At 50.5% G+C, this 14,989-nt stretch overlaps 1 protein-coding gene across 1 annotated transcript in view; it reads left to right on the plus strand.

Annotated features, from left to right (window-relative positions):
- The first annotated feature begins 3,450 nt into the window (after nucleotides 1-3,450).
- LOC114061862 (rho GTPase-activating protein 7-like) overlaps nucleotides 3,451-14,989 on the plus strand; it is a 44,300-nt gene continuing 32,761 nt past the window's right edge. The window contains exon 1 of the mRNA XM_027892722.1: nucleotides 3,451-3,521. Coding sequence (XP_027748523.1) covers nucleotides 3,515-3,521 — 7 coding nt within the window. The 5' untranslated portion in view covers nucleotides 3,451-3,514. The remainder of the gene's footprint in view (nucleotides 3,522-14,989) is intronic.

A 14,989-nucleotide genomic window follows, 5' to 3' on the forward strand; every position in this document is an offset into this window, starting at 1 on the left:
TAAAGCCCCAAGAATTATATTAGACCATTCTGGGATGGGGATCTGTGTAAGCCTGTCCCAGCACTGCATTCCCAGCAGGCTTGGAGGGCACGGGGTGCTACAGCAAGACTGGCCATGAGATCCCTCAGCAAGAGGGGGGATCCCAGGAGGATGCCAAGGGCAGAGCTGTGTTTGCCCTGTTGTCTCTCCATTGCACCTTGAGGTGCAGGCTCATTTGGAGAGGGGAGGAACTGTGTAGTGAGCTTTGCTTTCAGCCATTTGTTTCTATTTTGGGACATGACGTAAACCATGTGAGAGCTTTGGAGGGAGCGACAAGCCAGAGCTGTTTGAAACAAACCACATTGTGCCAGTCCAACCAAGATGCCCCCTGGGCTGAGCCCACACTGCTCCTGCTCCTCTTGGCACAGCACCAGCACTTCTGACCTGCCCAGCCCTCCCTGTGAGAGCTTTAGGGCCAGGCCCTCCAAACATGCTATTTAGGGAATGTAGAGTGGTTTGACTCCATATGGGTTGGGATTTCCCCCCCCTCCCCTTTCTAGTCATCACCAGAGGCTTGTGCTGGCTCAAGCCTCTTTCCCAGACACCCCTTCCCTGCCAGTGTGTATGAGGTGCCCATGACCCAGGCTCTGCTGGGCTGGTGTCTGAGCACACAGCTCCTCCCAGCCCTGCTTTGGGATGGAACATCTCGTGTGACTCACTTTGACCCGGCTGACCTTCCAGAGCACGCAGTTGCACACGAGTTGTGCTGGGCTGTGAGAAAGCAGCGTGGATGTGTTCTTCATAAATACAAGGGACAAAACTGTGGGTAGAATCTGCTGCCCTGCACCAGGTGCCAGAGCTGTAATACAGCTGCTTCTTGGCTTGCCCTGGGCTCTGCGAGGAAGAACAGGTGATGGCTGCCTGGGATGAGCCTTGTCCTGGCTCCAGCACGCAGCAGGACTGGTGTGTCCCAGCTGGAAGGAGAGGCTCAGGGTCTGAGGGCAGGGCAGCAGGGCAGTGTGATGAGCGTCAGGCAGAGCTCAGCCACACACAGCCCCTGTCCCTTCCCCCGTGGATGGGTGTAACAGGGCTGAAGGGGTGTTTGGTGAAGATCTGTATTGTTGTCCATGCCAAAAGCTGCTAACTGAGCAAAACCTCACCAACTCCTAAACACTGGCAGAAGGGCAGGCAGCATTCATTGGTGTTACAGCATGGGCTTCAGGGCACACCTCCTGAACCAGGCCAGCAGGCACCTCTCAGATGTCCTCTATTTACCCATCGCTGGCCAGGTGCAAAAAAAATACCTGACAAGCCTGCTCCAATGGAAAAGTATTAAAGGTGTGAGGATATGGTGTAAAGCCCTGGGTGCTGGTGCCTTTTCTGGTTCTCCCTCCATCTCTGGTGCCATCATGTGCCCTGGCAAACCACCTCCGTGCTGCTGCCCAGGTGGCTTGCCAGCTGACCCCCTCACTACACAGAGCTTGTGCTCTCTCACTGCAAGCCACACACACAAATGTACTGCTCTGTCTTTGTAAACAGGCTAAAAATACCGCGGTGCTGCTCCTCCGAGGGCCCGGGAGCTCAGAGAGGCTGGGAAGGAAGCCGGGGTCAGGCAGCCCCTGGGGAGCAGGCGTCACATGGAGGCTCCGAGCCACGGGATGGCTCCTGCAGCTCTGCACACGTGGGGCTGGCTGGAAGAGAGGCAGCACATCAGCCACAGCACCGCTGTCCTGCTGCCCTGGCCCTGGAGAGCCAGGAGGGCCAGTCTCCTTGGATTAGTGTTCCCGGTGTGAGAGTGCGGGAGATGTGATCTGGAAAGCCCCAGGGCTTTGTGCTCCTCTTTTGAAGAGTAATTTTTGTCTTTTCTGTGTGACTGCATGTGCTGGGTTTGGTGGTGCAGGGGCCAGTGTCCTGCAGAGTGCTGGCCTCTCCAGGCACTGCCACCCCAGTCACCCAGGGGTAACATCATCTGCTGGGCCCTTTTTCTGAGGGTGCCCTGCGTGAGGCTTGTTAGAAAAGACTATTCCTTCAGACATCCTATTTCAGAAGGCATCAAAAGCAGATTTCTGCTCTCCTCACAGCAGTGTACCTCGTTAAGGTACGTGATTATCCCAACCACATCCTGCTCAGAGTGACCAGAACCTGAGTCAGGATGTCTCCCCACCACAACTGCCACAGAAACGTGTTCCAACCAAAAACCTCATCAGGAGGTATTTCAGCTTGCTACGTGTATCTGGCAGGCATTAGGACCTGGAATATTTTTTGGATTTTCCTTCATCAGTGCTTAACCTTGTTAACCTGGTATGAGACTCTGTGGCACAGAGTTAATCAGCACTGAGCTCAGGCATCCACTGAGTGCTGTGAGCGGCTGAAAACAGAGGCCAGGGGACAGCACTGGTCTCGGCAATGATGCAATGGTGGCTGTGGTCTCTACTGTTGTACCTTATCTTGCTTTCTCTATCTCTCCGCTCTGCTGTAAATTTAAATGTCCCCTATGTGAGCTATAGAGGTGAGAGCCAGGGTGTGGCTGCTCTCCCTGGTCTGTGGGAGCTGCCTGGTGCGGGTGGTTCACTCTCAGGTAAGAGGGAATAGGTCCAGAGGTGAATAAATGGACGTGATGGGCAATAAACACATTAAACCCAAATATGCCATTAGCATCCTCTAGTCTCCACCTACCTGCAAACCCAAGGAAGCCCCAAACCACACAGCACTCAGGTGAGCTGGCAGGAAGGTGGGCACTGCAGTTATTTGTCACTAGGTGGGACAGTGCTCAGCCACCTCTGCTGGTGAGAGGGAAATTCAAACCACAATCAGCTGCCTCTCATTCAGACAGAACAGATTCCACAGAGAGATTATATTTTAAAGAAAATAACCTTTACTGCACAAAAGAATTTCAGTATGACAGAGTTTTGGTGTAAAAGCACTGGATTTGGCACGTTTTTCCCATTGCCTCTGGCAAAGCTGAAGCAGAGTGTCAGGGTGGTGTCCTCACTGTAGCACTCAGGAGCCTGCTTTGCACTGAGCTCACTCTGCTGGGCCGTGCTCCAGTCGATCGAGGATTTCTCACTGATGTAACTGCAGTGCTTCGAGTACTTCAGGGTGTCCCGCTCGCCTCCATCCCGCAGCTAATTTGAATCGAGTGTATCCTGCCCTTCTCCTGCCGGTATTCCTTGCTGGGACCCATGCCACCTACACCTTTGGCACCGCCAAACGCGGCCCCTGTCGCAGACTCCGTTGCAGATGCTGATGTGAGACGGCAGCCGAAGGGGCTGCTGCTGAATGCCGAGGGGGAGAGAGAGGAAACGGCCTGTCAGAGCCCCGCCGAGATGTGCAGAGCGGCTGGAGGGAGCTGTGACCGAGCTGCTCTTTCCCAGGGAGGATTCTCCACCCCGCCCTGGGTGGGATCTTGGCTGTCCTGCTTAAAGCCGAGCAGATAGGGTTGGAGTTCAGTTGCCCCAGGCAGGACTTACTCGCTTGCAGGGACACAGGAGTATCTTCTGCCCAGGACAGTGATCTGCTGCAGTTCACTCTCCCCATGGAAGGTAGGAGAGGGTTTTTGTTTTTGTTTTTTTTCCTTGATTAGTCTGTTTCTTTAAGTTTTTTAAGCCAGAAATTAAGCTATAATGCTATTAACCAGAAAACAAGGCATGGACTGTTTTGGGAGATGGAATAGCAAAGGTGTGGGTCTGGCTGTTCCCTCCTGGGATGTGCTGCCTCTATTTGGGCTAATTTAAGAGAAAACGGAAAGTTTTTCAGTAATAGATTTTGTTTAGGACTTAGGGAAAAAAAGAAAAAAAGTAGTAATTGGAAATTTTGTGATGTAACACTTCAGCATCTGCAAGTCCCACAGTGGGCACTCAGTGGCACAGCACAGCTGTCCCTGTGGGGAGGCAGCACAGCAGAAGGTCCCTGGCTGGCAAAGGTTTCTCCTCTCGAAGAGAGCAGCCCCCCGTGCTGCTGCCACCCAGCTACCTCCAGCCCTGCTTCCTCCCAGGGATTGCCAGGACCCTCAGTGCTCCCATGGGAGTCTCATTCTTGTGGTGTGTGCACAGCCAGGGTAGGGGAAGGCTTTCCCACGGGGGCAGAGGGGGGTGGCAGAGCCAGGAAAGCAGCAGCAGTGCTGTCAGTGGGGACAGCATGTCAGCCCTTGGGAAAACCTCAGTGTTGGAGGAGAAGTCACCCTGAGCAATGACTTGTTTTCATGAAAAGTGGTAGCAAAAGTGATCTGTTTTCTGGGAGGAATGAAGGGGAGAGGGGACCTTTGGGGTGGGTGCCTGAGCCTGCAGCAGTGCTGCCTGACACCCAGCAGCACCCCAGCCCATGGGAGCCGCTGCCCCATGCTGGGGCAGTCCTGGCATTGCTCCTGCCATCAGCTGGGCCAGCCCCAGCTCCTTCCTTTGCCGAAGGCTTGCTCTGTAACGCCGAGAAAGTCCTACAGCAACACCGACAGCTCCGTAGGAGGGCATTAAGGGTGTGTCAGATGGTGGCCTTTATTTTATTGCTTCATGTACAACACTTTGTATTCTCAGGGCAGGAGAGGGAAGTGTTACAGTGAATGCTTTCAGAGAAGGAATTAGTGTCATGTTGTCCCTTCCTAGCAGTGCTCCTGGGGCCGTGGCTGCCCAGCCCCGCCATCAGCTCTGCTCTCACACTGGCTTGGAGGACTGTTTGCCAGGGCCACAACTGGGAATAGCAGTGCATTTCTTGTCCTTTGCCTCTCTATAAAATAAATCAAGCTGAGTTTTCAGCCCTCTGTTTGCTGATGCTCTCCAGCCAAGTTTCGAGTCAATTTGTTTCTCATTGCTCTGCGTCACCCTGGCGATGTGCCGAGCACGAGAACTGAGAAGAAACACAATTAGTTTGCTGCCTTCGAGGCCAGGGCTGAGCATCCATCTGTTGGCACACATGTGTCCTCCAGGTGGTGGAAGAAGTGTAATTTTTTAAGGTAGAAAGTTGTGTTTCAGAAATTAATAAATTGTTGATATAAGCTAAGAGTCATAGACAAGAATGGGTTGTGTTGCTAGATGTTCCATATGATATAGAGTGCTGATACAGTGGGAATACTGTGGGAAGTGACCCAGAGGGTGATGGCTGGAGGGCAGGAGGGGCCAAACCTCTGGCCACGCCATGCTCAGCCACAGGGAAGGACCCTGCTCACCTGTGGCTGCTGTGCCACAGGGGTGCTGGGCAGGGAGAAACCACCATCCTCCTGCTCTCCTGTGCACTGCATTCCCGGGTGAGAGCTGCTGGCAGAGCCAGTAGGGGTGCTTAGCATGAAACCCTGCCTGAGGTGGGCATCAGGGCCACCCAGGCCCCAGCAGTACCTCTGGGGGTGTGCAGAGCTGGGGTGCTGCAGAGGACCCCAAGTTATCATGTTGCTGCTGGGTCAGCACTTCTGTCTCTGAGCAGGGGCAGCCCCTGTCCCCAGCACTTGTCCTGTTGTTAGAGAGCTACTAAGAAGAGGGGAGGCGGTTCTGGAAATGTTTTTATACAAATTGCTGTTCTTTTTGGTATAAATCTGCTGTTTCAGCTTCTGAAGTTCACCGTTTAAGAACACTTCCAGGGTTAGTGTCTAGCTGGCACCTACCAAAAACCCGACCCTCCAAAAAATCTGACACCTGCCAAAAACTGGTCCAGCAAGCCTCGTGCAACAGGGGCTGAGCACATGCCTGCTGTACCCATCCCTCCTCCTTTTCATCCTGCTTCCCTCGATGCTCCTGGGAAAAGGCAGGACCTGGAGCTGCTGGAAGGAATGTTTGTGTGGGAAGGGAACTTGGCTTCTCTAGTGAATACATCATATAGAATAAGTAACCATTTATGCATTAAACAAAGCTTTATGAGAGACAAATAGAAAAGAGAGGCCCTTTTGACAACTCAGAAAGTTTTACTGTGGTGCCTGACATCTTCTGGCACTTGAGGCCTGGGCACCACTTGTGGGTCTCAGTCTGATTCAGAGACTTTTAAGCACCTGAAGCAGGATTGGTGCTGCCCACCCTGCTTTCAGCTACCTGGGGCTCTGACACTGCAGACCTTGCTGCTGTTTCCATTATCCTCCAGGACTGGGACAAGAATGGGGTGTTTGTAGGGCACAGGTCTGTGCTGGGTGCACAGAGGGTGCTTGTGTGAAGAGGCTGGTGCTCATGTGCTGCACAGCAGCTTTCCACTTTCCTGCCTAGCTCTGAAGGAGGATCAAGAGGATTCTCTCGAAATTTGACCTTTTTTCCTCAATTTTACTCCTCATATTCAGTGTCTGTTCACTCCACCCTTCTTTCACAAAGCAGCCCAGTAATCAGATGACATCCTTGACTCATGCTGCCCAAATGTGCATGATGGGGCCTTTTGATTTGTTAAAAAAACCTATTGATTTAATTCCTGTATCCTTATTCGAGCTAATATGGAAAATGTCACTGATAGTGATGCATGAAATCGAACGGAGTCTGAAAAAACCCAGTGAAATATTAAATAAACCTTGCCAAAGCATGAGGAGGAGATGGAAGTGAATGTGCAATAAGGCTACATGGTGCCATGGCTGCTGCCCCACCTCTCTGGCTGTATAAAGGCTGTGTGTCCCTGGCTTCTGGGACATGTTGGCAAGGCCACCTGAGCTGGTCAGAGGCCAGCACTGGTCACTGCTGGGGGACAGGGGTGGAAAGCCATGTCAAATACGGCCAAGCTTGTATCCAACCCTTTCTAGCTCTTATGCCATGGGGAAACTGCAGCTGAGGTTCTGGAGGTGATGCTGGCACAGCAGTGCACTCAGTAGCTACCTGGGATGGGAAGGGGACGAGACCTGTGCAGGACCTGTCCTACCTAGAGCAAGGAAGAAGAGAGGATAGACTGCCAGGGTGGATAGACTGTTCTGTCAGCAGCACGCCTTGGCCTAAGCACCACCAGCTGTCATTCTCACTGTTACACATGAATACATATTTATGCATCCAGAGACACCTGGAGAGCATGTAATAAAGCAGACCCAGCTGGGCTGGCTGTCCAGGGGCTGTGGGAAAAGCCTGTCAGATGCAGCTTTCCCTGGGCTCTGGGGTAACTTGCCACTAGATGTCACAGTGTGCTTGGGTTTGCAGGGACCAGGAGTGCCACTGGCACTGGGGACCCCCAACCAACCCACCCAGCGAGGGGCAAAACTGCTCCCTAAAATCCCTCTGTTGGACTGGAGCACCCAAATAGCATCTTTATGCCTGTTCTTGTCCGTCAGAACAGCTTGGAAACATTCCTAGCTTTCATGTGTCCTTCAGCAAAGCCTGAGAGACCAACAGGTGACTGGAGAGGTTCACGTCGTGCCAGCCCACAGGGGTGAACCACCCTGGCCGGTGTCCAGGGGTCCTGCTCCCACTGCAGCAGTGTGCCCCCCTCGTTAGCAGGAGGTGCTTTGGCAGGAGCACACTGTGTGTGTCTCGAAGCTCTTGCTCCAGGGGGGACAAGTTTTGCCATCGGTCCCGTTCCTGCCAGCACGAGGGGATCAGGAGCCAGTACTCATACAGCTGTGTGGAGCTGGCCTCTGCCTAAACCATCCCAAATGGCTATTTATAGGCACACAGGAAACCGTGCTGGACCATGCACTTCCTCTCCCATCCAAGCTGAATCTTTAATCAGCTCGGCAGCACAGGGAACATTAATTTTGTGTGCTTTCTCTTTGAGCTTTGTGCTGGGCAGTGGTAGAATATGCACACGGTCACCTCTGGGCAGGTTGCTGATGTGATAGATAAGTCATCTTCTGAACTTGTTACAGCTCTATAAAAATTGTATATTGTTAAAAGACTAGGAGCAGATTAGGGTGTGGTGCATTTGCTAAATAACTGAAGGAATGACAGATTTATAACCTCCTGTTTGAAGTGATTTATGTACAGACCCAGACTGGTGAGGCCACCTGCCCTGCACCCAGGCAGCTCCTGGGGAAGAGTAGTTGTTGAAGGCATCACTCTGCTGCCTTCATTTACCACCAAAAATGAGCATGGCTCCACCAATCTCAGACTGGACAACTGACACAGCCAGATGCTAGCTGGGTTCAGTGGGATTCTTTCCCTGTGTTCAGTGGCATTGCTGATCCCGAGATCAGGATATGCCCAGCCTGAGCAGGGATCTCGTGCTCTGGGCACTGATCCAGCCTGGAGAGGCTCCCTCCTTGCGTGCAGGGATGTTGGGTGGACACAGGCATGTGGCCAGGGGGGGCAGGGCTTGTGCCCTGCATATGCTGGGAGAGGATCCACTGCCTGCACCCCCAGAAGCTGGAGCACTGTAAATTAGAGCTGGTGACCTGGCTGTCTGACACTGTGCTGCCCGTACAGCGAGGAGTGTGCTCTCTCTGCCTCAGACAAGATGGATGGGCTATCGCTGCAAGCCACCCGCTGCTATTAATTTTCACCACATGAATCTTCCTGACCAACAGCACATTATTGTTCTGCTTTGCCTGGGATTGCCTTTCCCTGTCTCCCCTTGGCACCAGTCCAGAATGTCTACAAATCTTACTTAGTCACAGTTAGTGACTGTGCCTTAATATTAGGAGTCTCCCAAAATATTGTGCTGCTTTCTCCTCAGAGAAGGAGCTGAATCTCCCTGTCATTCCCACCCCCCCTGCTGCTATCACAGCTCAGGGTGCTTGAGTAGAGCTGGGTGCTCCTCTAGAGGGGAAGGGTTTAGTGGCTTAGGGCCACCCTTCGGTGCTGGGGGGCTGTAGCCCAATTTCAGCTCTGGGGAAATGGTGTAGCCTCACAGCATTGCATAAAAGCATCACCACAACCTGGCTCTTGCTCCAAGCAGCCAGTGCCAGGTGAGGCCACCTTCCCGAGCCCCAAAGACATCCAGAGCGTGAGGAAGGAACCTTCTCCTTCCTGGAGGTATGGGTGACACGGGAGGATGGATTTATCTAACAGATTCACTGCTGTAGGATAGTGCTGGGGCTTAGAACAGCAGCTCTTTGAAGAAAAGCCCCAATGTCACAAAAATTAACATAAATCTAATTTTCTGCAGTTATCACCAATCTTGGATTAATTCTGCAGCATGACCAGACTGCTGCAGGTCCCCACAATAGTATGTTAAATATGTTCCACTGTATATACTCAGTGTGATCTCCAGACACATGAGGTCTTCGGGGGAGAGTGCAGGTAAGTGTGGGCTGGGAGGCAGCTGCCCAAGAGCTCTGCAGGAGCAATCTGTGGGCACAGACACATGCAGGGCCCTGAGTTTCCTTTCACTTGTTGGGATTTTTTTCACTCCTGCTCTGTTCTGTCACTCCCAGGTGTGTCAGGTTTTGGTCTGCACCAGCCAAAGAGCTGGATTTGGAGCCTGGCCATTTACCCTCCCCAAGGAAAGTCCAGGGCACGCTGAAGAGCTGTGTGGCTGTTAGCCCAGTTCTGGGGAAGACCCAGCAGTGGGGCTACAGGGCGGGTACCTTGCTGTCCCACAGCCAAACATCCTCACAGCCAGAGGGTTTGACAGAAGCTTCAGCACTGCTTTGTTTCTTCCCTAGGGCTACGTGGATACTCCTGGAGGTGCAGTGCATTAGTTTCTCCACTTCCTGAAGGCAGAACCAACTTTTTCTCCTTTATTCCACTCCCCTGTTGTCTGGGAACACAGCACAGACTCTGCTGCATTCCCTGTGGCTGAGCAGAGTGCCCCAGAGCTGGGATCTGCTGGTGCCAGGGGAGTCTGCACTACTCACAGTAGGGGAGGTGCCTCCAGGCTCTGCTTCAAAGCTGCCCAGCTCGTTAACATCCTAAAGCCATGTGTGAATGGAATTTGTCCGTCCAAATCCCTGTGCATGGTGCCTGCTGAGGGCAGCACTGCTCTTCCAAGGAGAGGAGTGGGCAGTGGGCAGTGCTGGATGGTGGGCAGTGCCCTCAGACCCCCCACCCCAGCACCCCACGAGTGTCTGTGGGTCCTGCAGTGGGGAGGGGCTGGAATGGGTGGACACAGAACTTACAGGGCTGCTGTGCCTGCTGCATCCATTGTCTTGACAGAGAGGGACTGTGATCACTGGCCAGGCTCCTGGGGTGTAGAGCTTGCCCAGCCCTGGGAAAGAGAAATTCCTCCTTGGGGCCTTTGCTGGAAGTGGTTGGATGGCAGGGATTCTGATGGCTCTGCCTCAGAGCAGTGATGAAGGATGCCCCACAGCCAGCAGGTCTCCAAATGGGAACAAGCCCCCAAACCATTCTGTGCTCAGTGAAGGTGCAAGGAGAGGAGCTGCCCAGTGTCTGCCTGAATTAAGTGTCTGGCTCAACATGAGACCAGCTGAATCAATGGGCATTTTTCCCTTGATGGAGATCTCCACAGCCAGCCAGGACCTGGGATCCACCTACATGCCCAGGCAGGGCAGAGAGCTGGAATGACAGGGTGTGAAGAGTAAGGACTTTGACTGGGATCTTGAGCATTTCAAGACAACCCATCCACAGAAGCAGAGCCCACTTGCAGTCCCAAGGTATGGGATCCACCTTCAGTTTGTCCTTGAGTCACCACAGCAGCTGGCACAGGAGGGATCTGCTGCTGCCAGGAGAAGGGAGCACATGATGTTCAGAGAGGAGAGGTCAGGTCTCTTCCTGTTTAGATGTTTTCAAAAAAATGCTTGAGCATTTTAGTGGAAAAATGACTGAGAGAACCATCCAAATTAGGAAACAGGAAACACTTCACAGGCGTAAATATAATTTTGACAGCTGAAATGAGAGGCAAGTGGCTGCCAGGTAGGGCTGGTAATCCTGCTGCTGGGCCAGCAGCTCGTGTTGGAGCTCAGCAGCCAAGGGGCATGTTCTCACTGCCAGGCACAGGGACATACCTACCCAGCAGTGTTGTGCCAGGTACCAGAGCCAAGTCACTGGGCGTCTGTCATCCTGGATTCCCCCAGCATAGTGCCAACAGTCAGCAAGATTTGCCCTTCAAGTGGGGGACTCCTAAAGTTCCCAACAGTGCATGCTGAAAACTGTGGCAATAAAATCAGAAGTTTTATGGAGTATAAATAGTTGCAGAGTTCCCGGTGCCAGGTTACCTATGCAATGATATTAGCTGTTCAAATCTAATGTCAGCCGTGCTCTTGACTCTCTCTCCCCTGCAGCAAATCACTGAACCTCCCCAAGCCCCTTTCTAGCCATATGTTAAGTTGATGTAATGCTGCTTTTAAGTCTGTGCAGTTACTCAATTACTCCTGCATCTGATTGTAAGTAATATGCCCTCAGGGCTTTGACTCAGTTTTGCCCATTGATTTGCTCTGTGACCTTGGGCACCACGTTAAATACACTTTCAATATTCAAAGGAATTGTGCTCATTTACGCTCATGAGCATGCTATCCAAACTCCCACTCTGCTCCCAACTTTCCAAGCAGAGTCTGCTTGTTACTTATTGCAAAATTTAAAGATAGAAGCCAACTTAAAATACAGAAGAGATCTGAGGGCCCAAGTTCCATTCAAATTCACCTCAAGCGAGTTTCAATGGAGCTTGAAGAGTCTAAGAAATGTAGCTACTTCTGAAAATGTCACCCTAGCTGTACCTGCAGGGTCTGACATTCCACAGACACCTGAATTACTCAGGCAAGCTCCCCTCGCTGATCCAGCCCGATGGCTGTGGAGCTTGCAGAGCACTAAGTATGCACATATTTAATGTCTGCTCGTGCTGGAGGGGGGGGACGCCTCAAAGTGAAAAGTGTTGTGCGTTTAAAGGTGTTCTTCCCCAAAACCTTAGATAGCTCTTCTCAACCTCAAGCTGAGCAGCCCCGAGATACCTGGGGACATTTTGGAGGGGATGTGGGGTGTTTTCGAGCTCCCTGTATGTTCAGTTGCTGGAGGAGTGAGCTGTGGAAGCAGGGAATGTTGTCTATTCACAGAGAGGTCTGCTGGAAGAACGGGTGGCCAAGGGAGAAGCGTGGACAGAGCTTATTCTGCCACTGGGGTTGACCCCTGACTGTGATGGTGCAAGGTTTTGGGGAGAGTTTTCTCTTGAGCATGTTTGTATAAGGAGCAATTGTGGTTTTTCCTTTAACTTTGTTGAAGATTGCTGTGAAACAGCACAGACAAGGAGCAAACCTGTTTTCTGAATATTTTAAAAACTTGTGCCTTGGTGTATGTTGATTGAGAGTAAATGAGGCTTGGGAAAACAGCCAGCAAGGGTTTACCCTGGGACCATTCTGGGATTAAGAACACAAAATAACCCCTTCCTAAAAATGTTCTTTGCAACCCCACCCTCTAGGAATGATTTTCCTTGCAATGACCCCAGCCTGGACAGCGCTGGCAGCCTAGAGCTGAACTTCAGCTCTTATTCATACTCAGCAGTTACTCTTAAGATACAAACAGCTCCCTGGAGTTAGGGGGTGAATTGCTGAGGAGCCACATACCAGGCAGAGGGGAAAAGGACTGCAGGTCTGGGTGCCTGTCACCTCAACCCAGTGAATCCAGGGGCTGGGGGCAGGGGGTTGGTTCATCACTGATGGCAGCAGCAGGATTTGCTCCCCACTTGGTGCTGCCCTCTGTGCCTGTAGTGCAAAGGATTTAAGCTGCAACAACTCTGCACTTCCATCAGTGTGTTGGTGCTGAGAGCAGGTTGTGTCAGAACACCTAATAATGTGATTTCTACAAATCCTCCAGCCTCTACCCAGCAAGCCTCAAACCCCTGAAATAGTTGTGAGGGCAGTGATAGACTTGAGTGGTTTAAATAAGTAAAGCTACAGACCTCAGCTGTGCTCTGATTATTTTCTTTGAATTTGCTTCCTTTCCACTGCTTTTTTTATACTGAGACATAAATAATGTTAAATTCCAGATCACCCATGGGTCCAAAATTTAGCTGTAACAGGGACTGTTGCCAACTTTTACAAAAGGATTTTGCTAACATGAAAGAAAAATAACTCATACATAATAAACACTCCTCCTGACCCACGTTATCCTTTTGCATTTAAGGTCAAACATCTCTGAAAGGAATAAAAAAAAAAAAAAAAAAAAAAAAAAAAAAAAAAAAAAAAAAAAAAAAAAAAAAAAAAAAAAAAAAAAAAAAAAAAAAAAAAAAAAAAAAAAGAAGATAAAGGAGATGCAGAGAGTCAGCTGCAATAACAAACCAAACCCCTGCATGAAGGTCCTCCCATCAGGGTTTGGATATTTAAACTGTTCACAGCTGCCACTACATTTTTTCCTTGGCCTGAATAACGTAAATACTGGGCTGGGTAGTGCTTTCCTTTACACTGCTGTAAATCCAGGCTGGAGCTCCAACCTTGACCTGACTATGCACACACTTTACCCCTGGAACCCCTGCCCTCTGGTAAGGGGACCTGCTTCCTCAGAGGAGCTTGCCATCCTTTGATGCTCTCTGCCGTGCTGAATAAAGGGCTAAATTCCTCTTGTTTCTTGAAATAAACTTGCAAACCCCTTGACCTTCCTGAGCTGGAGGAATATGTTTACAGATTGTTTAATTGCATTTGTCTTCCTGAGCGTGTGAGAGAGGCAGCAATGTGGTTGAGGGAAGGGGAGCTGTGTGACCAGCCCAATTTGATATTAGAGATAAGACACCGATGAATCCCATCCACTTTGCACTGTGCAGCCATTCCTATTAGTCTTTGGAGGAGCAAGGAAAGGAATTATTTAACGTAATCCCCTGTAATTTTGCTTTATATCAAGTTCATGACACGGCAGTATAACCTTCTCTGTTGTGTTATCTATTCTCACGACATCTTCCAGGACTCTGGGGCTTGTGGACTCCTAGAAAAATATCAGGAGGTAATTCTGCAGCAGCAGCTCTTTTCTAGAGTTACACCATCTAAACACATCTGATTTACACTCTAATTGCTGTCTGAAGTCAGGGGAGCCAGAAGAAACAAAGCTTATCAGAGGACAAGAGGCAAAACACAAGGAGGGGAGGTTACTGGTGTACCTAAATTGAAGTGTAGAGCTTTATTTAAAGGCTGTAGCAGCTGGAAGAAGCTCCTGAAGACAGAAATCATCTTTGCTCTGAGGCTACAGCACTGGGAGGCCTCCTGGGTGTCATCACTTGTAATAATGTCACCATTTCCAGGACTCTTGGCATGAGCAGCATGGCAGGAAAGGAATTGTAAAGGGTACCTGGCTGAGGATAATGGATAGGAGGATGAAATTGAGAGGAAAAACTTAATTGGAATTAACTTGCTGAGAAAAGCCTCTTGATCTGTCAGACAGTGAAATTGCCTCCCAGGAGCAATGGTATAGTCCCAACCACGTGGGCCTTTAAAGCCAGTCTAATGTCTATGATTCCCTGCGTTAGCTGGAGTATCTCAATAATTGGAACTGGCACAAAGATTTATCTCCTTTGATTGACTAGCTTTCATAGAGGTTCATCTCTTTGTGGTGCTGCACAGAGCTTTCAGGGCAGCTGTTTGCACTTAAACTGCCAGGAGCTGACAGTGTGTATCCATTTCAGCTCTTCAAATGCGTCCTTTGAAAAAACACTTAAATCACTGCAATAGGCAGTGCTAATCAGTCTGCAGGAAAATGGAACATCCTTACCTGGGGCTCACTGCTATAAATCTCCCAGTGCCAGTGCTCGGCCATCCTGCAGCAGCAGGGCCATTTAGGAGCATTACTGCCAAACGCCCAATCAACCTGAAAAATTGGGCTGATTTTGGCCAAGGCAATAAAGGGAAAAGGTGTTTTGCCAAATGTGTAAAAACAAATGGTTAGTATTTCAGCAGTTACAGCAGATAAGGATTAATCACACTAAGATGATGGAGATGATCTCCCATGATGTTTTTCTTCTGATTTCAGAAAAGACAGTGTGTGGCAGGGGAGGGGGGAGGTCCTGTAAGGGGGTTTGTATTTGGCTTTGCCTGTTCATTCATCCACTGTGTGACCTTGTGCATATCTCCTCTCTCACTCTGCCTTCTCCCATTCAGCAAAGGCCTTCAGAGAAACACCTTCCCCTGTATTTTGGTCCTTTCTGGAGTGTGCAGGAAGAACCTGGGGAACTAGATGCCTTTTTTTTGCTATGGAGAAGCACAGCACTTTGGAAACCAGAATTTATGGAAATATTAACTCTCAAGCTGATTATTGTGTGAGAT

The sequence above is a fragment of the Empidonax traillii genome, unplaced genomic scaffold, assembly GCF_003031625.1.
Source record: "Empidonax traillii isolate 1590-97213 ecotype Southwest subspecies unplaced genomic scaffold, ASM303162v1 scaffold364:size1245619, whole genome shotgun sequence".
NCBI classification, from domain to species: domain Eukaryota; kingdom Metazoa; phylum Chordata; class Aves; order Passeriformes; family Tyrannidae; genus Empidonax; species Empidonax traillii.